Source organism: Leptosomus discolor, chromosome 5, assembly GCF_034619465.1.
Source record: "Leptosomus discolor isolate bLepDis1 chromosome 5, bLepDis1.hap2, whole genome shotgun sequence".
Taxonomy (NCBI): Eukaryota; Metazoa; Chordata; class Aves; order Leptosomiformes; family Leptosomidae; genus Leptosomus; species Leptosomus discolor.
In genome coordinates this window covers 2,522,114-2,543,129 of record NC_141395.1, presented here as the reverse complement: position 1 = coordinate 2,543,129, position 21,016 = coordinate 2,522,114, and the positions used below count along the sequence as shown (strand labels likewise).

At 46.8% G+C, this 21,016-nt stretch overlaps 1 protein-coding gene across 1 annotated transcript; it reads right to left on the bottom strand.

Moving 5' to 3' along the window:
• Positions 1-978: 978 nt before the first annotated feature.
• On the bottom strand, positions 979-13,836 carry RND3 (Rho family GTPase 3). The gene is made up of 5 exons (XM_086465003.1): positions 13,687-13,836; positions 13,508-13,595; positions 6,103-6,212; positions 4,424-4,558; positions 979-1,450 (listed from the first exon to the last, which is right to left on the bottom strand). The coding sequence occupies exons 1-5, from the start codon at positions 13,834-13,836 to the stop codon at positions 1,199-1,201; spliced, it is 735 nt and encodes a 244-aa protein (XP_086321129.1). The 3' UTR covers positions 979-1,198.
• Positions 13,837-21,016: the final 7,180 nt, after the last annotated feature.

Below are 21,016 nucleotides of genomic sequence, written 5' to 3'. Positions count from 1 at the left end.
GTTTCCACTGGGGACCCCTTAAGGCGTCACAGTTCTTCAGACCCCACTTCCTCACCTCGAGCAAACGCAGTCCGCAGCGAGAGGCGGCTACCCCAAAAATAAGAGCATCACAAAAAGAGAACCTGGCTCTGCTGGCTCATTTGCAGATTCTTGTGGGGGTTTTTTTTGCAGTGAACCACATCACGGAACAGCCTTTCTCTGTAGCGTTTACAGAGGGGCTAGATCCTGGGATCCACCTGGCTCTCCCGCTCCCAGCAGAAGCAGAGGAGTCTCGGGGCTTCCCCAGACAGGCAGTAAGGCTTAACGAATTATCATGGTTGTAAAACTAAGGATCATTTGTCATCATAGCTCTGAGCACCTTTCACTTGAACCTACAGCGACACACCCATACAGTACACCAGAACGGGAGATCCTTTCCACTCTACATTACAATCACAAAGAGGAATGGAAAGTCAGAGTCCTGCAAGGGGCAGGCAGTTTGCCCCCCACACCCCAGTTTGATCCGTTTAATTTCCACAGTGCGAGGGGCCCCTGTAATACTGGGAACCTTCAGGCCATTGTCTTCATTGCCGACGCGCTCCAATGTAGGTCGTGCTGCCGCCTCAGGAAGGCAAAACTCCAGACTTCTCACATACAGTGTTTTCCTCTAGGTGACGCACAGGCCCCGGTTATACTCTCCATTTTTAACGATGAGCTACTAAAAAATTAGATCATATCCTTTGGAAAACCAACTATAAGGTCACAGGGATAGTTCCGTAATGAGGAGGGCATATTAATAACGTCGTCTTTAAAAAAAAAAAAAAACAACATTAAAGTATTATTTTAATGAAATCAAAGTGGTAGCATCCAGGAGTAGAGCGTTAATAAAAGAAACAAGCACTGTCAATGACATCTCTCCTCTTTGCAGTGTTACTTTCCCATTCACCCTCTCTTTTTCTCAGCACATTCAAACATTTTCCCTTTTTTTTTTTTTTGGCATTTTCTTCAACGTATCATTTCCTGATGCCACCTCATTTAGAGCCATTTCTTCTCGCTGCTCAGTTCCTAAGTACAGTCTCACACAACAGGCGAAGTCTCCATTAAAGCACTGGCATGAGCCACTCATTAAACACCACGTGGCTGTGTACTTCATTGAGCCTCCACCCCTCCCGGACGCTCTCTTCCTCCTCCTCCTCCTCCTCCAGGAAATCAAGGTCCTTCACATCACCGTGCAACTCTTTGCTTTGTCCTTTCGCAAGTCCGTCGCCACTGTGGAAAGTTCTGGCCTGCCAGGCATGTGTGAAATTCGCTTTGTTGCCCTCTGCGATTTGTTTCGTTTAACATTTTTGTTTGTTTTATTCACACACGCCAAGGTGGCAACATGGAAAATGTCTCTGACGCTGTTTTCTGACTGTAAGGCTGAGCATTCGATATATGTAGCTGCTCCAATCTGTTTGGCCATATTTGCACCCTAAGGGGAAAAAAAAGAACATGCGATCAATACCAAGTTTCCGCTGAGAGCCAAAGCAAACCGTGCAATTACTTTTCAGCACTGTTTTTGACACACAATGTTCTGTGAAAACCAAAGCTAAAGCTCCAGCGCTACCGCCAGCAGCTAATTTTGCAAAATAAACAGAACTTTGGTTCCAAGATGCATTCAACAAGTAGCCAAGTACTATCTCCTACGCTGACAAATACAAACTGGAAGAGAGAAGATAAGCTCAGTGACCTGCAAACAACCACAGAAAGCCCGAAGAGTATTAGAGGGATCTATTTAGCAACTTCACCCTTACACCTTAACTTACATCTGTGAATCACATGCTCACTGGGAAAGGTCTGGACCCGGCCCCTTCCAGATTTAAGCCTGCTATCTCCAAAGAAAATGGATTCCGACTGCCTGAAGGGCTAGCCAGCACGGCCCCGACCTGGAGCAGAACCCGTGTCACATCTCCCCAAAGGGGGCAAAGTTCGTAGGGAAATGTGCTGTGGGTTTCTGGGTCAGGGATAGTTGTATCAAGCTGTAGCTAGGGTACAGGGAAACAAAAAGAAAAAAGGGCATTAGGGGTTACACAAGCCCTTCTATTTTGGTTTTAAGTGCTTTAAAAGTCAAAGCAGGGGTATTTGTTCCAGCAGCACAAGTAAAACAAGATGTGACCCCAGCAGATGCCAATACCCCAGTATCCTGTTGTGGATTTTGCTACTGGAAGACAATACAGCATTGTGTGAAGAAATGGAGCTGTTTCAATGGAATTTTGCTTCTGAGGGATCAATCTTTTTATTAAGTTACGAAATCCAACCACATCCTTGATGGGCCACTCTCACATATTCGTGGGCCTGAGACACAGGCACAAGTCAGTCCAACCCCTCCCCTTCGCTCTGGTGCCAGGCTGATGGCACTTACCTATCTGGACCCAGGTCTCCAGTACTCACTATTTACACCGCGGTGATGCAGCCATCTCCTTATCAATTGTAAGGGGGAGTGGCTGATAGGGTATTGTAGGACAAGCCCTCCCCGTGGTTAAACACCTCAACTCTTTCTTACAAACCAAGCCCAGCCAAACCTTAGAGCCTCAGAAAAGTTTGCTCAGGTGTAGCTGCCTGGAAACTGGCGAGCACACCAGAGGCAGGGTGTCACCATCAACTGGCTTTATCCTCCCAACGCTTCCTCATGAGCTTAAGAGGAATGGGGGGAACCCCACCCAGCTCTTTGATCCCACATCGACTTAGCAAGGCAAGGGAATCTTAAAAAACAAGCCGTGCATCTCGACCCCAGAGGACCCCTTCCCCAGAATTAGCACAGGAAGAGCACGGGGTTGCTCCATGCCACCAGGGATTTGGCAACCACAAGAGATGCCACCATTGCTCAGCCTGAGCTTTTGCTTACATAGAGTACAGGCGAAATTATGGGAGTTTGCTGCCGTACCAGCTTCCCTGTAACACAGACAATTTCCCCTTTGGCTGCCATGTAATAACAGCTTCTGGCTCAGCCCTTTGTCTTCAGCTGCCTCCTGTTCCTAAGGGGTACAGGCTAAGCTGTGACACCATGTGAGTCTTCAACTCCAGGGGACAAACTCACCTGTCAGTAGGTTTTTTGATCACTACCTATGGAAAGGGGTGAGATTTGGTGATTCTACTGACATACTGTAAAAAATATAATATATGCACTTGTGTATGTAATAAGTGACAGACAGTACTTCCTCTGAAGTTTAATATTCAAAGAAAAATAGCATGGAAAATTACAGCTCCGAGGCTGAACAACATGGATATATACACACACCACAGTGGTAGTCTGTAACCAAGATGACATCTTCCACAACAACCGGGATTTAAGGACACTTCTGAATTGGTTTAGACTCAGGTAAAAAACTGGTGTTTAGTTTCATATAAAATTGTCCGAGATAGAGGGATGTTTTACTGAGCAAAGTGTAGAAAAACACCATAACCAGCCTAAAGCACAGAACAACACCCCATGTTGTATTTTAATCAAGATACTCAGTTTATGGTATCTTTGCATTTTCAAATTTAAACATGCCGTAGGAAGCTGTATAATTAGCAATCATATATTAGGAGCTGTTGGTTTGGAAAACCTGAGACTGCGGATAAAACGTCAAAAGCTGATAGCACAGGATCTACCCAACAGGTAAAGCTGCTTCTGGAGGTACCATTCTCACTCTTACACCCTGCAGGGTGTATCTCAAACCACCTCTGTGATTCAGCTGCAATGCATGATACACACGTGTGAGTAATAAGGGGAAGTTTTCCTCAGAGACCAGTTTTCCCTTGTTCTCTGCCTCCTCCTCTCCCATGGCCTGATTCCTTTCACCTCCATTTCTCTATCCTCTCATGCCTGGCTTCAAACTTCTCACTTCCCCAGCAGCAGAGAACTGCTGCCAAGAATTACGATGCTTTCTGGATTTGCTGCCACCTTCAGAGGGACTTACAAGGTGTTTCCACAGAAGATGTTTTCAGGAAACAGGATTTTTAAGGGGCCAGACTATATGCGATGCTTGTAGGATGCTGAAGCCAAATGTGTGAGATTCAAATGTTAAGTTTGAACAAAAAGAAATTTACCAATTTATTAGTAAACAAACACGACATGTCACACCCCAGTTACTGTTTTGGCCTCTGTAGGCCCAGAAAAGCAGTAAGTTTATTTTCAATTCACTTAAAGGCCCTTTGCAACCAATAAGGTTACAATCCAACGATGCTTAAAGCACACGCTGTGGGGCTGCGTGACTTTCTGCTCCATCCAGTCTGTGGGTAGGCTGTGCCTTTACTCATACTAGTTTTCAAATTCACCTCCAGCAACTACTAGAGTAGGCGCATCCGACTTCTAGGATGCACTCGTGTCAACAGGGGGAGAAGTTGTCCATGAAGATGGCCGCAGTGGTAGAAAAGAGTCTTGTCTTCCACCCCCAAGTACAGCGAAGGATGCGGCACATACCTGATCGTAGGACACAGGCGTCTGCCTGTGGTTGGAAAGTTCCACTAGCGTGCTTACATCTGTGCGCAGATCCGACTTGCAACCCACCAAGAGCATTTTGGTGTTCGGACAAAACTCCTGGATTTCACCTTTCCACTGTAAAAGGTTAGGCTGTTGTTAGACTTCGGTAGTTGAATGTTTCAAGGCAGAGAAGCGATAAATACAAGATGAAGTTCAGTAAGTCATGGCATTTCATGTGGAAATACTCTTACGTAATAGTTTGATCTACCTTCGAGCTAATTTCTAAAGGCATTAGTTCCAGCAGGATCTGGTCAAGGATGAAATCTCGCAATCTCGTACATGCATTAATTCCACCAACTTACTTACCAAGAGGGAATGAATTGAGACTGTTTACCTACATGAGTAAAGGCTTACAGACCTGTCGCTCCTCACAAGCGGTAGACACCCAGCCATAGCCATGGGCAGACAGGAACCAACGAAACCTGGTGTCACCACAGTCGATGGTTCCTCAAGATGGAGCTACAGAGGCAGGTCTTGTACGACCGCCAAATAAGCGTTGCTGTATATTGGCTCACAGCTACATCCTCACCCCTAGAACTGCAAGAATCTGTCAAGGGTTCAGCTATTGTGAACCAGCAACAAGCCCTTCAGACAGGGCTTGGATGTATTCCTCGGGTTTCTTCCCCCTCTACACGGTTATTTTGAGAACACAAGAAAGCCAAAAGTTTTTCAGCATAATCAGAACAGACCTTACAATCCCTATAACTTAAGGATAATATGCTTTTAAACCCAAAACTCTTAGAGAATTAAGCAACAGTGTAGTAACCAACATTACCAGGGACAGAAAAGAAAGAGACTGTTCCAGATGCTTGTCGGCACAGTCAGTAGCTGAGAGAATAGTCTGAAGTGTTTTCTGTAGACTATTCAGAGCATTCTATGCCACTTTATTCCCAGTGACAGAAGAATCACTGGCCCCAGCAACAGAAAAAAAGGAACTTCAGGTCATGAAGCCTTAAAGACAGCACTGCAAAGCTGAGTCATGCCCAGTGACCAAGGAGGGGACCAGGACCGCGGCGCAAACACAGAGCTTGATTATCAAGATTCCACGTTTTAACTCGGGGGAAGCCTGGCGCTGAATCTCAAATCGCTGAGTTTGGGAAAAATTCTGAAGTTCGGTGCGGAATTGCATTTCTACACCACCGCTAAGCCTTCTGGTGGCTTCCAGAGGCATTTGTCACCGGCTCCTTCTAACTTCAGGCTGAGAAATTACATAAAGACGTGGCAAAAGTCCAAACACTTGGCAGGCACGTTTTAACCGTCTTTGCAACATGGCAAAGTTTCTCAATCCTGTCTGTTATACGAATATAACGTGACAGACAATTTCTTGCTGCACCCAGCCCTGCAGCTCACACCACCCTGAACAATTCACTGCTGTCTAAGGGCTGAGGAATGAGAATTTACTTCACCCCTGAGCGTCCATTAGGGAGTTTTTGTTTTCAATTAACATTCATCCCTTTCAAACAAATGATCTCAAATTCTAGCAGGGCAGAGCGTGGTCTTATCTCTCTATTAAAAGAAACAAACGGAATTTTCCAATGTAGGAAACAGCACCACTCTTCAAAGATTTAAAGACAAGCTACTCAAACAGTTGTGCATTCAAATGTTTGTCGAACACTTGCCTTTTTTAGCACACTGTCAAGAGTTTCTGGCCGACTGATGTCAAAGCAAATCAGGACAGCATCAGAATCTGGATAGGAGAGCGGGCGAACATTGTCATAATAAGGAGACCCTGGAGGGAAACAAGCAACATTTTTATTAATTCGCATTTTTCGCTTTCTGCAGTCATTCAAGCTTATTCAGGAAGTTTAGAAAGGTTTTCAGTGAAGCTCTTTAATAGCACCCAGCCACCATCCTTCCTTCAATAGCACTGTCTTCCCAAAACACTCGTTGCAGTTGCTCATTTCCCCACTTCCCTTTCGTTTCTCACCTACAAAAGCAACAGCTTTCCCAAGTAATTAAGAGCGATGGCACCCCAGTGATCCATCTCCCACCAAAAGCTTGCGATGCCCCCAGTAACAAGGCAAACTGAAATCAGGTCAGCCCGAGTTTAAGTCCCAGCATTAACCTGCAGGGATCTGACTTTGAGAACAAACCCTTGACTTCCAAAAGGCTTCTTCAAAGCAGGTTATGTCACAGCTGCACTTTCATGGGAAAAAAAAATGCAGAAAGTTTTGAAATAAACCCATTTTGACTCTTCTACCATTGAATTTCAAACAAACAGTTCCAAGCGCAAAAAGCATCTTTAGTTGTCATGGATATCAGCAATTTTTAGAAGAAACTCTTGCTTCAAATTAAAACATTTGTTGCAGTACTCCAGCAGGAAAGAATCCCAGTCCTGTAGGCAGGCACACAAGTTATCCGTCACAATAAGCCTCACCAATCTGCAAACCAATGTACGCTTGCAATAAATGTTTATGTTTAGCCCATAAAACAAACTTTTATCAAGGACATCAAAGCTAATCTAGTAACGTGATGGAGCAGAAATAGGTCCAGCATTGCACTTTGTGCATGTTTTAACTTTCAGAGCTGTTAAGGGATATGCTGTTTTAAGAATTGTCACGATGTGCAGAGCTCCAAATAATCTCCAGAGTCAGAAATCCCATTTTTATCATCTGGTGAATCTGGTAATATGTTTGGGGGGGAAAAAAAAAAAATTCTTCCTTTTTCCCAGGAAGTTCCAGTCACTCAGCCACCCTTCAGCTTGGCCTTACCTCTCCTGAAGTTTCACTTACTGAGGAAAATGCATTTCTGATTTAGAAGGGTACTTAAAGAGCTAAGTGCTCCAAGAGGCTAAGGGCTTGGGCTTTAAAACGCATGCCTGCAACTTAAAATGCCTTTTCTTAAGTCATGTAGTCTTACTTCTGCATTTTTCTCTCCTGAACCTAAAATACAGCATGGAATATATGCAACAAGAATACAGCTTTCAAGAGTTTTGGGGTTATCAGCTAATTATATCACCAATTTTCCAGCTATCTAGAACTAATTGGCTGTAAGGTCTCAGAGGCTGAGCAGACTATTAACCGGATTAGAGAAATTCCACAAGTTTTTAACTGACAGACAGCTCATGCTGTTGCACAAAGCAGAGCGGGGGAATGGTGTGAACGTATCGCAGATGACTTCAGTTGGACAGCTTATACTGGAAGGAAGGAGTAAAGAATCCCAGGAATGTTGTTTTTGAAATGAAGAGTAACACATGGGGAATGAAGCATTACCAAACTAGGTAGCAGAAGGTAATTTGTTCAACGAGACTATTCTATTCAAATGCTCATCTTCATAAATGATGTCAATCTAACAAAGAGGCAGCTGTCAAAAACTGCTCTTCACAAAACAGTTAGCTGTCTTCCGCAGTAAATGACATGTTAGAAAGGAATCTCAGCGAGCTGAGCTGACCGGTAGTTAACTACTCCTATGAGCTCAGCTCTGCTTGCAGTGACTATCAATAAGCATTTTCCACTACTAATTACTCCCCAGCTATCTCCAGCACTGCTAATACAGCGCTTCCATCCTGCAGCCCCAGGGCCAAGTTATTTATCCAGGAGCCCCAGGGCCAAGTTACTTGCCCCGGACAGCCGAAGTGCAGAGCAGCGTGCTGTTAACTAGCCACCCGCGCTGCTCTGTGGTGTTCAGCTGGCCAAAGCACAGCCTGCTGCCCCCGCTGCCTGGCTAGCACACCTCCCTGCCCAGCTCCAGCAAGTAAGGGCAGGATGGAAGAGCATTAATGCTTGGCCAAATGGTTGCTGGCTAGAAAGGAGTCTCAAAAAAAAGCCTCACCCAGAAACTAATTCCTTAGACACATACCTATCTTCTCACTCACCAGTCTTCAGGGATACAACACACCATATATGTCCATCAGCATGTATTTATGTATACACACAGTCACCACCTCCAGCCCAGAGAGTCCTTTCCACTGTGTCAGCTGTAGCTGTGTTTGTTTTGAGGGTTTTTTTTTCTCTTCAGGTTTTCCTTCTGAACCTCTCAGATTAAAGGTGCTGAGCTAGACTAAGCGCACTTTTATAGGCAGTCGGATGCAAGCGAGGAGGAATATTTGACACCTCCTTTTCTCCAGGGTAGTGTGTGGCAGAACAAATGGGAACCATTTAAACTACTCAGGCTGCAGTACCAACAAAGGAAATTTCCTGGTCTCATTCAACAGCAATAACTGAACCTTTATTACTGGGCAAATAAAGAGGGGCTCCGGCCCTCGCTGTGCGAGCCTATTCAATCTGGCATTTCATCGCTTCGCCCAGAGAAACCCTCAGAAGCCAGGAATCTCAGGAATGAGGCTCAAGTCTGAGCAGACAACTTGAGCACAGCCCAGTAAGGCTGCTCGCTCTTTTTTCAAGTTAGTCTGCAGATTTGAAGCCATGCCAACCCCAGAAAACAGAAGGAGAAGGCAGAGCTACAGCTACGGTACTTGTGGAAAAAAAAAAAATAAGCCTATTTGTGTTTGTGATTCTCTTCCTACAAAATAGAGCATCTTTGTCAAGGACAACACGGATGATTTCTCAGTTTTATCAAGGAATTGCTGATAATGCTGTAGTTCATCTTACTTTGAGGTGGAAGTATATTCCAGCTGCAATCCCCCCCTTTTTTTTTAATCTGTTTGGCAGCTTAAATAAATTATACCAAAATAATTTAAACATTGAGAATAGCGTATTTTTAAAACCTTATGTTGCATGCAAAGCACAACATCAGCTCAGCTTTTAAACTGAAATAAAACCACTCACCAGCAATACGGTTGGCTTTGGTCTACGGAAGATACCAAAGCTCAGGCTTAAATGCTGCTATCTTAATAAATAACAGCAGCACATCATTAAAAGCACACTTTATTTTTTGATGGCTTAGGACCACTCTAAGCTGCCAGGTCACGGAGAGCTGAAGCCCTGTTGGTCTGCCAAATCCAAAGGCACCACCAGTTCCAACCAGGAGGTTTCAGCCCCAAGTCCCACCTACGGAGCTGATCCCGGGCAGCTCCTGCTCGCCGCGCTGCTCAGCCTCCGCTTGCCCGCAGGCCCTCAGGGAAGCGGTGCTCAGTAGCAGGCAAGACTTTACTATTTACACACCACCAAGCAGCCATCAGGCATTAGTCTTTGTAGCCTTTTGGACTCCAGTCAACTGAAAGAACAACAGATGAACAGCAGCATTCTCACTCCCAAACCCTTGGGCTCACTAATTATCAGCTACATAGAAAAAAACACCAAGTACTGCAGTGGCTGCTCTAAGTAGCTGATTCACTGCTGATGGCTTTCCTCCTTCCAAATCCATCTTGGCCATGTTGGAGAAAATACAGGTGATTTTGTACACTGACTATCATTAGAACACATCATCTCCAAGCACAGGAATAGCACAATATTCATGGCATTTTGAGTGTTTACACCTCAAACAGGACTTTGGTAGGTGACTTGGCATTCCCAGCTAACAATTCTATTTATTTCCCCCCTAAAGGGGGAAAAAATAACCAACTATGAAGACTAGTTACTGTTTCTCTGCCATGAAAGAAAAAAAAAAATCCCATGGTCAATACAGCCAACTTGCAAGTGAATTGGAAGGCAAAGACAGAAATCTGACATTTCCTTTACAATGCTTACTGCCAGAGAACTTGGGGAAATAGTAACTTTAATCCCTCTATGTTTGAGTTGTCTTCGGAAAGATTTCAGCACAAAACTTTATAATTAATATTATGTTTCTATACAGACACTGAATACATTGTACACATTCAAATCACAGCAAAGCTAACGACTTAAAGCTCTAAGGCCCTTCTGGATTTAATTATGTGCTAATCCCCAGCAGTGCCTAAGTATTTCTGGCCCTGTTGAGAATTATTTCATTGGAGTATCCAGCACAGTTTCCACCACTCAACCAATAAAAAAAAAACCTAAAATACGTTTAGGGAGACACAGGTATGTATACCTCATTAATGGTATGTGATTTCTGTGCCACAGCTGCTGTTGTCCTAGCAAGAAATATAAATATCAAAGCAATCGCTTTTAATGGAAGAAGCCCAAAACTCTGTAAACGCCTGTGGCAGACGAAGATGTCTAACACAGAAGCACTCTTCAGTGTCCGTGAGACTACAAGACGAAGCTTTAACCTGAAGAAACTTCTGATGCTCTACCTAGCAAAGAGCAAGCACACAGCTCATGACTGCCATACTGTGTTACCACAGAGTGGAATAATTTATGGCGTAGTTAGATTGCAACCAGACATTCCTGCTCTGAAAGAAGGGTTGGTAGTCCAAAAACCAATTGAAATTCAAGTTGGCAAGTGCTTTCCTTAACGCTGTGGCTAATTTAAATCTGTATAATGACTTGCAGAACTAGACAGTACCAGAAAATATTTGAATAATGAACCTTCCCATTCCACCCTTACAAGTAAGAGTGTTTTGTCCCATATTTCTATGTGAGGATACAACAAAAACTTCCCAATAAATTTACAGCTAGCTTTGAAACGTTCTATCAACTGCGTGACACTCTACATTTTGTACTTAAAGAGTCCTCTAGTAAGCACATTACTATTACATAAAGGATTGTAAACCAAAACCACGACAGCAGGGCCTGTTCTCACCGTAACACAAGACTATTTTAACCAATGCCTACAGCTTTTCCTCATCTTTCTCAGCAAGCAAAAAAAATGTTCAAAGTGGTAGTACCTTCCTTCCAAAGGATTCAATGCAAAAAACCATGGACATTTACTTTAACTCAAGCTAGGGACTAATTTGCAAGGCAGCCTGTGGCACGCTCCCAGATAGAAAATAGTTAAAGAGGGTTAAAGACAGATTCTAAATGCTGATCAAGTCATCTTGAAAGTATCTGCAGTATACTGCAATCAAACCCAGCTAAAAGTGCCCTTCCCCCCTCCCCCCCAAGGACACTGAAGTACCTCGAATGACTCGACATTACCTCCCCCTCTCCTCTTGCAAGGGACATTATCTTCCATTAGTATTTGGCAGTTAATCAGTCATATTTTCAAGTTAACTAGAACTAGTCCTGCTTTGAAAATGTCATTAAGACATTTATTCTAACTCAGCAGAGGACTAGGACAAAGACTTGTAAAAAATAAATTACCAAGAACTTAAGATAATGCTACAACACTATCTTATCTTCTGATGTCTCTTATCTGTGATGTGATTTTTGCATGGGGTTAATGGGTTTGGGTAGTGTTTCCTCTTGCAGTCTGGGAGAAGGGCTGTTTACGGAGAGACAATTCCCCATCCACTGAATCCCAGAACCAGAGGAACCACTGTTCAGTAACACTTCACAAGACCAAGCACTGGATCTTTCAAACATTTCCTCTTCGGTTTCAGATTCCAGATAAATTAGCCACTTGATCTTAAGCTTCTGACTCAGTCACATTTTCTATTAGTTCCAGGACAGGCCCGAGAGGATGACATGCACACGCAAAGGCTGGCAGGTGTTTCTTCCACTGCTTTTTGTCTTTTGAAGTGCTACAGAAGATTTCATTACACAGGTGTCTCCAGCCTTTGACGTACAGATTCCAAACCTTCCCATGTCAAACAACTTAACCAGCGAGTGTGTTGTATTTTAATAGCTAAAGATAAAATTTTCCAAAATAACTATTAATTTTTAATAAGCCCTTACTCCAGGTTGTTACATCCAGCTTAGTAATCAGGATGAAAGCTCAGGCCAGACACACTCTGGAAGTCTGCAAGTCTTACTTGGCCTAAGATGAAGAAAAAAAAATCAGTTCAGAGCTACGCTGATACCGGTTGTGGGCAGAGAGACTGCCTTTTCCCAGTAATCGTGTTGCAAGAATTTGGAATCATTTCCTCAACAGCAAAAAGAAAGCCAACTCGCTGCCTTAACTCCTTTTTTTAAAAAAGGGATTAACATTTTAATGGTAAAAGGTACTTGTAAAAGGACTGCTGCTGTATTTAGGAGGAACTGCTGGGTCCACATTCAACATTAACAAGCCATCTACAGAACGTGCTTAAAGAAAAAAGGGGTGGCATGCTCTGACAAGTTCCTCCAGCTGTTTTCCAACTACTTCTGCAGAATAATGTTGATCCACACCCGTGTTCATGCTGTCATTCCCCCTGACCACCTCTTGCCCAGCTACTGAGCAGCAGAGACACATTGGCTATCCACACTCCTCTCCAGCACCGAGGTGGCAAGTTCAGGGGTGCATCCTCGCCACCCTGGCAGTAAGCTTAGTCCAATGATCAACGACAGCAGGAGCTAGAGGAGTTCCCGGCCTAACGTGAGATCTAAGACATGTTAGAACCTCACACCACGTAAGCTGGTGTTTTTGACATGGCCACTGATGGTACAACTGGAAAAATAAGGAGGACCTTAAGCACTGACCATGGTAAGAAAGAATGGATGGCTCCCTCTGCATCCTCAGAGGGCCAGAGATGCGCACCTCCCTAATCCTTCCTGGCTTTAAAGCCTCTCTAAAACACAGGGAGAAAAAAAAAAAAAAAAAAAAAAAAAGTACTGCATTTTGTAAGAACCAAACAGGCATTAAGGAGGCCACAAGGAACCCCAATGTAAGCTGCTGTAGTTTACCATTAGCATATATAAACACCTCTTCACTCATCTACTAGGTAAAGCAGGGTTTCACAGCAGCGGAGGAGCAAAGGTACCCCTGGAGCTCCTCAGATAAGCTCTTTCCAGTCAGGCAGGTGCGAACACATACCCCTGCCCTGCCTGCCTTCCCCTGCAATGCTGACAAATCGCTTAATGGAGGTTCGTCCACACCCTTTTCCCTCCCCAAAAGTCAAGTACATCGCTAAAGTATGCCTCAGATTAAACAAAAAAAAAAAAAAAAAACCCAAACCACCAAACAAACCAAACGCCAGGAGCAGCCGCCCGTCTCGCACAGCTGCCGCTCTTATCTGGAGACAGGCACCCCCGCCACGACGCGGCGGTGAGGGGCTGCGGGGGCGGCCTCCTGCTGTGTCCCCCCCCCCTCACACCTCCCACCTTCCCGGACCGACGGGGGCTGCCGCTCCTTCACCGATTTACCACCCCCCCCCTCCCCGCCTCGCCCCGGGGGAGCGCTCACCCGAGGTGTCCCAGAGGCTGAGCTCGATGCGCTGCGTGTCGATCTCGAAGCTGGCCGTGTAGTTCTCGAAGACGGTGGGGACGTAGCTCTGCCGGGAGACAGCGCACAGTCAGCCCGCGCCCACCGCCGCCCCGGTCCCGGTCCCAGCCCGCTCCAGCCCCGGTGCCCCCCCGGCCCACCTCGGGGAAGCAGTCCTTAGCGAAGACGTGGAGCAGCGCGGTCTTCCCGCACTGGCTGTCCCCCACCACTACGATCTTGCACTTCACGTTCTGGTTGGGATCCATCACCGCCTTGCTCGATAACTTCTGGCTCGCTCTTCTTTCCTTCATTGATCTCGGCTTAGTCCCTCGGCCGGCCACCACAAAAGAGAGGAGAAGGAAAAAAAAAAAAAAAAAAAAAAAAAAAAAAAAAAAGCCCCACACCCGGTTTCCCCTCAAAAAGATAAAAATAATTTTTTAAAAAAAAGAAGAAAAAAAAAAAAAAAGCCAGGTGGAAGTGGAGGAGCCGCGGGACGTGCCGCAGCCCCTTCTCCGCACGCCCGCCCGCCGGTCCCGCGCAGACTGCTTTGTCCCCCCTCCGCCCGCCCGTATTTATAGACTCGCATCCGCCAATCACCTCCCGCCGCTGATGCGGGGCCCGCCCCCCTCGCAGCGCGCGACCGGCCCGGGCCGGCCGCCGGGGCAGCGCGCCCCCTAGAGGAGCTGCGCGGCGCCGCCGCCGCCCCGAGCGGGAGCGGGAGCGGCGGGGTTTTGGCGGGGGAAGGGGTGTCCCGGGCCCGCCCCGCCGCCCGCCCTGCGGGGAGCCTGGTCTCCGCTTGGCCGCCTCCACAGCCCTCCCGGCTCCACCGGGCCCGAGCCAGTCCGCTGAGGGCTGGGGTGAGCCCGTGCCCGCGGCAAACCGCTGCCATCCCGTCAGGGAGAGAGGCCTGGTGTGGGGCCGGCGCCGTCAGGAGCGATGCGTGGAATAAAGGGTGGATTTCTGTGCTGGTTTTTTTGTCAAATTTTGTACAAGCCGCCGGTAAATCTCAGTGCTACGAAAGGGAAACCTGAGGCATGAGGGGGGTTGTGGCCTCCAGAGGGGCGGTGAGGCCCGATGGGCCGGCTGCTGCCCACCGGGGTCCCTCAGGGAGGTGCCCCCTCAGGGAAGTGTTCCCCTCAGGGAGGTGCCCCCCTCAGGGAAGGGTCTCCTCAGCGGGGTGCCCCCCTCAGGAAGGTGGCCCCCTCAGGGAGGTGCCCCCCTCCAGCGCCACAGGCCGGGCTGAGGAGAGCGGCTCAGCTTCAGCCTGACCTGCACTGCAGAACCGGCTCAGCTGGGTGGTGGCAGTGACTGTGGGAAAACGGGTTTTTCACTCAAAACGTGGTCACGAAGAGTGGTATCTCAGGAAAACACCCCCACCATTAACGTTCTCCTTATTTTTTAGCTTCCTGGACGTAAAACCGAGCGAAACTGGTTGATGGCTTACGTTCACCAGAGGGCTGAACGCTGCTCTGAGTGAAACAGCGCTTCTGTAGCAGCGCGGGGTACATCGGGGCTGAAGCAACAGCCCCGAACAAGGGACGGTTTGTGAGCGGCTCGTGGCACGCTCCTCCGTCAAGTGCTCCTCTCCTCGCCCGTATGGCTCCGCGTGGTGGGCAGACGCCCTCAGAAAGGGGCTGCCAGCAGGCGGGAGGGCTGGAGCAGAGCCTGCCTCCCCGCCTCGCTCGGACCTCGCACGCCAGCTTCGCCTGGAGACAGGGGTGGCCTTCGTGAAGGTGGGGTCTTGGCCTGATCTCTTCAGCGAGTCAGTTCTGGGCTGAAATGTGAGCAGTTAATAAAGTTTTACAACATCCTGAAACAGAAAGCGCCACTCTCTCGTGCGTGCTTGACCGCAGGGAGATACTCCAGTGATGCAGACAAGAGAATCCCAAGCATGACATTCCAAAATTCAGTGCTAATATTCTTGATTTTGTTCCGATGTGCCACATCTTTAGAGGTGGTCAAATTACTCACCTCTAATGAATTTTCCAAATAATTTAAGCCTTGGTTGCTGCTTGGAAATCATCGGCTAAGCACTAAAATTTGCAGTGTGTGCATTATTTGTAAGGCCCTACTGAAAAGCTGGAGCAGATGGCTTTCCATCTCTTTTTTTTTTTGTTTTTAATTAAAAGCTGGTCCCATTGCAGTCTCCATCCATCCCTGCTGTCCACCAACACGGCTTCAGCTCTTTGGACATGTGATGGAATGGGAGAACAGCGAACAAGCAGTGAGGAAACTTATTGCTCACAGCAAGCTGGTTTTCTCTCTTTTGTTCAGCTGCGCATTTTCGAACAGGAGATAAGTCTGGAAAAATACAGTTGCATAAATACCCTCATGTCTTCTCCAGAATGCAGAAAATCCCGTTTCTTCGTTCCTCTCCGCTCCACGCTGGAACAAGTGGCAGCCGCATGGGCAGATGCAGGTGGGACAGAGCTCTGGAGCTTCGGCTCTGGCTCTGTATTCTGTGTGAGCCCAACACACCGACTGAGGCCTATCTGTCGAACACAAGGGGAGAAGAAGACGGGGTTGAAAGAGCTCTTTGTGAATCCCAAATGGGAGCTGGGTATGAACATCTGCTCCCTATCAGTTCATCCATCACCTCCGGACAGATGGAGGCAAGATGCACCAAAGCCGGTGCTGATGCTACCCATTCCTTGGCGGTGGCTTGGCTTGGCCAGGACGGAGGGTGCTCGGAGGAGGACTTGGTGCTCCCGGGCCCACACCAGGGCTGGGGTAGATGGCTCCCTCGCACGGCTCACGTGGAAAATTTGCCTGCATCCAGCTATGTTAGGAATGTGGAAACTTTAACGCACATGGAACACTCATCGTGACCACAGAGCTTCCATCAGCGCGCTTCCCAGTCCTATCATGTTTACGTGCTTTGCTTGCTCTTACGGTCCCGAGGCTGCCAGCATCCCCCAGCTGAACCCCAGGGCTTTCGGGGTGTCCTGCAGCGCTTCGGGCCCTTGTGACAATCAGTAAGCTACAAGACACCCCTGCCTGCTCCGAAACAGCCTGCTTGTTGTCGTTCCTTGGGGAAGCTGTTCCAGATATGTTAATCCCCGTAAAACTATTATTCATGTCATACTCTTAAGTTTAATGCTTTTTCCCATATCTTGATAACTAGGGGGATAATGCAGTGGGGGTTAACATTTCCATCGGTATTTTTCACACGCAGTCTGGATTTTGATTTATAAGGCAGAGTTTCTTGCTTTGCTTTGTTCAAATTCCCAATTTTTCTTCAGACCCGATGCCTTTCTGGACTTTCACAGGTTCTCCACTTTCCATCCAAGAAAGCACTGTGCTTGTGTTAATAACGCACATACAATCTAGTATTATCTGTGGTAATGACTACTGATTGAGTATAAGATTTTATGGGAATATCAGAATACATTTTTCTCATCTCACAAGTAATCTGCCTGAACACTTTCTATGACTATAATAAAACAGCCGAGAACAAGTGCTTTTAGTATCAGAGTGGCTGCTTGACGATTTAAATCTAAAATTGCCATCGGAATATCTCTCCCTGCAATGCCGACTACCAAAGCATTTATGGAAAGTATTAAACAATATACATAAAACATGAACCTCACGCATCCCACCCCCTCCTCCTTTCTGCCTCTGTGTGTGTAGCTAAACGGGACGTACATTAAAAGAACATTATTAAGGTTTAAGGTCAAACACTTGTGTATTAGGAAATGCGTATTTCCTGCGTGTCGGAAACGTGGGCTCCCTTGTGAGTCTGCGGTGACAGTCATTAATTTCACGATCACGTATTATTTTTTCCCGAGGACCTACTCAGCCCACAGAGCGATATTGTCACCTTAACGAGCAGCTATTCAGAAACATCTGTACTTCTCACAGGCCAGCGTGTAATCCAGCGCCTCATTGAGGGACGCTATTCAGAACCTTCTTCTGAACGCGTACCCGTTCGTTATCTCTTCTGTGGGACTTATCAATGACATATTTGAGTTCTTAACAGATGAAAAGAAGTTATTTTTCGCCGCTGCCTTACGAGATGACGCGATCTGAGGAGGCCTGTTCGACGGGCGAGAAGCGGTAAGGTCTCAAGCACGCGCTAATTGTGGTTGAGCCCGGGTTCGTTCCCAATACTTCCCGTTATGCGGCACCGCAGATGTTTAAAACAGAGCTCCTGCTGCTTTCGTGTTTAGCCGTGAAGGGTTAGGACTGAACATCAGGCAGCACTGCCCCACGTTGTCTGGGTAGGGAATAAAAAATTCCCACTTAGGGAAAAATAGGATTGAAGCAGCTCGACTGCCACGCGCGGCTCGGACCACTGCCGAGGGACCGCAGCGTTGGCTGCCAAGACCGAAACCAACTCTTCTTCTGTTCCAACAGACTGACTTTGGGCTGAGAGTGAGCATCTCCTGCTCCGTGATGTCGGTGTAATGATATGCAGGAACAACGGCAATTGTGAAAATAAATGCTAATTGCCTGTGAACTGAAACCAAAATGAAGCTTGACACGCTTACAGTCTGAATTTTGGCATTTAGAAATCTGGCTATAACTACACTACCGAGAAAGAATTACATAAATTCATAAAATTAGTTCAAGACTCTCCCTCACCTGACTGACAGATTGTTGAGTGCTAAGACTTGGCTGAGAAATAAAGCTCAGCTATTCCAAGTTTCAGGAGCTGAGGGCAGGGCTTTAACGAAGTTATAAGCCCTCTAAAACTGTTTTAAAATCCCTTAATCATTCAGGGAGGATTTTAAGACAGAGGGCAGGGTATTTTCAAATACTGGCCGTGCTGGAATTACCCGCAGGCAAGCGGGAATCCCGTGTCTCGTGCGAGCCTGGTGCGCTGCTCTGCAGCCCCGCAGCACGTCTGCTCCTGGGCCCTGTCCTCAGGGGCTGGTTTAAGGCATTTATTCACACGGCACCGGCGGGACGGCGGGTGCGTTGCTCTGCCCCATTGACGGAGGGGTAACACAGTGGTCAAGCGGCTTCTCCAGGAGCACACGCGGAGTCTACGGCGGCGCCAGTGAAATGAGGGCATGCGGGAGGTGATCAGCTTCTCCCTGCGTTTGCTCTTCCCAACGCACCACCTGACTAAGGAGGCTCTGTAGAAACTGCGAAAAAAATGTGGATTATTCACACATATTTCTTAATTCTCTCTCTGGAAAAGCTTGATGCTTTAAGAATAGGAAAATGTATCTACTAGGACCCAGAGAAACTCTGTCTGGGGCCACTGCTTGCAAGGGGAAGGAGCTGGGGTTCAGGTACGCTCCCGCCGTGCCTTACCGCCACTTGACCTTCTCATCCCACCAGCTGGGGAACTGCCTCAAATCAAACCTTCCCTGAAGCAGAACTTATTCCTCTTGGGTAAAGACATCCAAACCAGGAAAACTCCTGGATAAACACAATAAAAGTATCTCATGCAAATCCGACGTTAGCTGCTTCGCTGTTACATTATGTATGATTTGTTAGTGCTCGCAGTAAGAACAAATTGCACGTCGGGGGTGTTCTGCCATCCGTGAAATCACGTGCAGCTCAAGGACGTTTCCTGCTGTAGGATGGTATAGGCAACAGCCTTCAGTGAGCAAGAACGTGTGTGAGAAGCCAAATATCAGCGTTCAGAGCCCACAGCTTTAACCTCGGTATTTTGCCTAAATTCCTAATGCTGCTGTGCATTCCTCACTCGTACAAAATCAGCACAAGCATCTTACCAAGCGCTTCTATCCACAGACATCAAAGAGGACGAATCCTTAATCTGGATGACAATATAGGATTGAATTTCAACAAAGAGGAAGAATTGTTTTGGGATTTATTTTTTCTCAAAGTCCCATCTGAATTTGAAGAACCATCCAGGGTTGTATTAAGCGGATCTGGATCTGAACTCTGATCTGAACCGGGCTGATCTGAAGATCCATTGAAATTTGTGGAGAAAATCCTATCCAATTTATTGTGCTTTGGCTCAGAGTGAAATGATTTCTAGCCGTTGTTTGAGAATACCCCGCAGACAAAAAGATTTCATTTTCGGTTCCTGGAGGTTAATTACGGAAATTCGTTATAGGGGATCAGCAGTGCCAGTTGCTGGGCAGACAGTAAAACTATTTGGTATAAAATTCTAGCCTAGAGCTGGATAAAAATTTTCTGACAGAATGGTTTTCCATCAGAAGTATTGATATGCTGAGGGCCACATGTTTTGCAGAACTGCTTCCATTTCAGTGAAATTTGGTGTTAGAAACTTTCTGATACAAAGATTTCTGGTTGCACCGTTCCGGTTCACCCTTTTTTTTTTTTTTTTAAATGAGATATTCAATTCCAAGGTTTGTTTACAATATATTTTCTGGAAATATGTAAGAAATATGTAAACTTGAACATTTTCACTTTAATCAAAGGACAAATTTCGTTTCACAGGGAATTTCGAAATCCTTTTTCTTTAATCCCATTTTGGGGTGGAAAAAGTGAGTGAACTTGTGTAATCCCCAGTTCTCACCCAGCTCTGGCCTATCCCAGCGGGTGCTGGGGGCCAAAGGCAGATGCTGGGAACAGCTTCCAGGGCAGAGTGAAGTGGATTAGGTCAGTACTGCGTGTCCTTACCCATTCCTGTGAACGCTGCACTTCACAGGGCTTCCCTGAAGGCAAAGCGGCTTTAAATTATTGCTGAAGAGCAGAAAGAACTCAGCAAATAATAAATGCTTTTTTTTTTTTTTTTTGGCCGCAGTACCACCAAGGCGGTTTAATTGTCCCGAGGAAGTTAAAACTGTTTCTCCTCTCCCCAAACTGCTGCCGGCTGGAGCCGTGCTCCCCACCCCTTCATACCACACCAAGCCTCAAATATTCAGTGAACCAAAGCTTTCCTGGCTGCACAGGCATACTTGTAATTCTTGCCCATGTGAATGAATAACAGCAGCGTCCGGGGCAGCAACACGGACCCTCGGAAACATAGCAAGCATTTTTTCAGTGCCATTTGAAGCTCTTTTAACACGCTTCAGCGTTGATTTTTATTGTTGTTTTCTGTCCCGTAGGCATGGCCTTTCCCACCATAAAGTCGTGGGGCCGAGTTCTGTGCTGAGTTTCGCCATTTCTTAGGCTTGTGAAGCTGGCAGCTTTAGCCTCGTGGGGGACTAGTGCCAGGCTGTGATTAATCTGGCTCCGATCTGCAGAAAAACCTCAGGAATTTTTTTTGGGGGGGGGGGGGGGGGAAAGCAGTAGGGTTCAGCAGGGTGGCCACGGGCACCCATGCGGCTAAACCACCCACCGGCTCGCCCCGAGCAGCGATGACGGGCAAGTGGTGGGGTTTGCGTGTAGGGAGCCCAGTTCTCCTGTGAAGCCAACAGCAGAGAGGAGAAATCCTCTGCGAGAGGCAGCGGTGAGCGGCGCGTTTTGCAGTGCCACGTGGGGATTCGGGAGGTTGCGAGGGCATCCCTGGGGATTGAGCATCTAAACCTCTGGCCCAAAATAAGAAGAGCAAATGTTCAACCTCGTTAAACTTCCTCCTAGCCAATCGCTGGAAAAGCAAAAGCT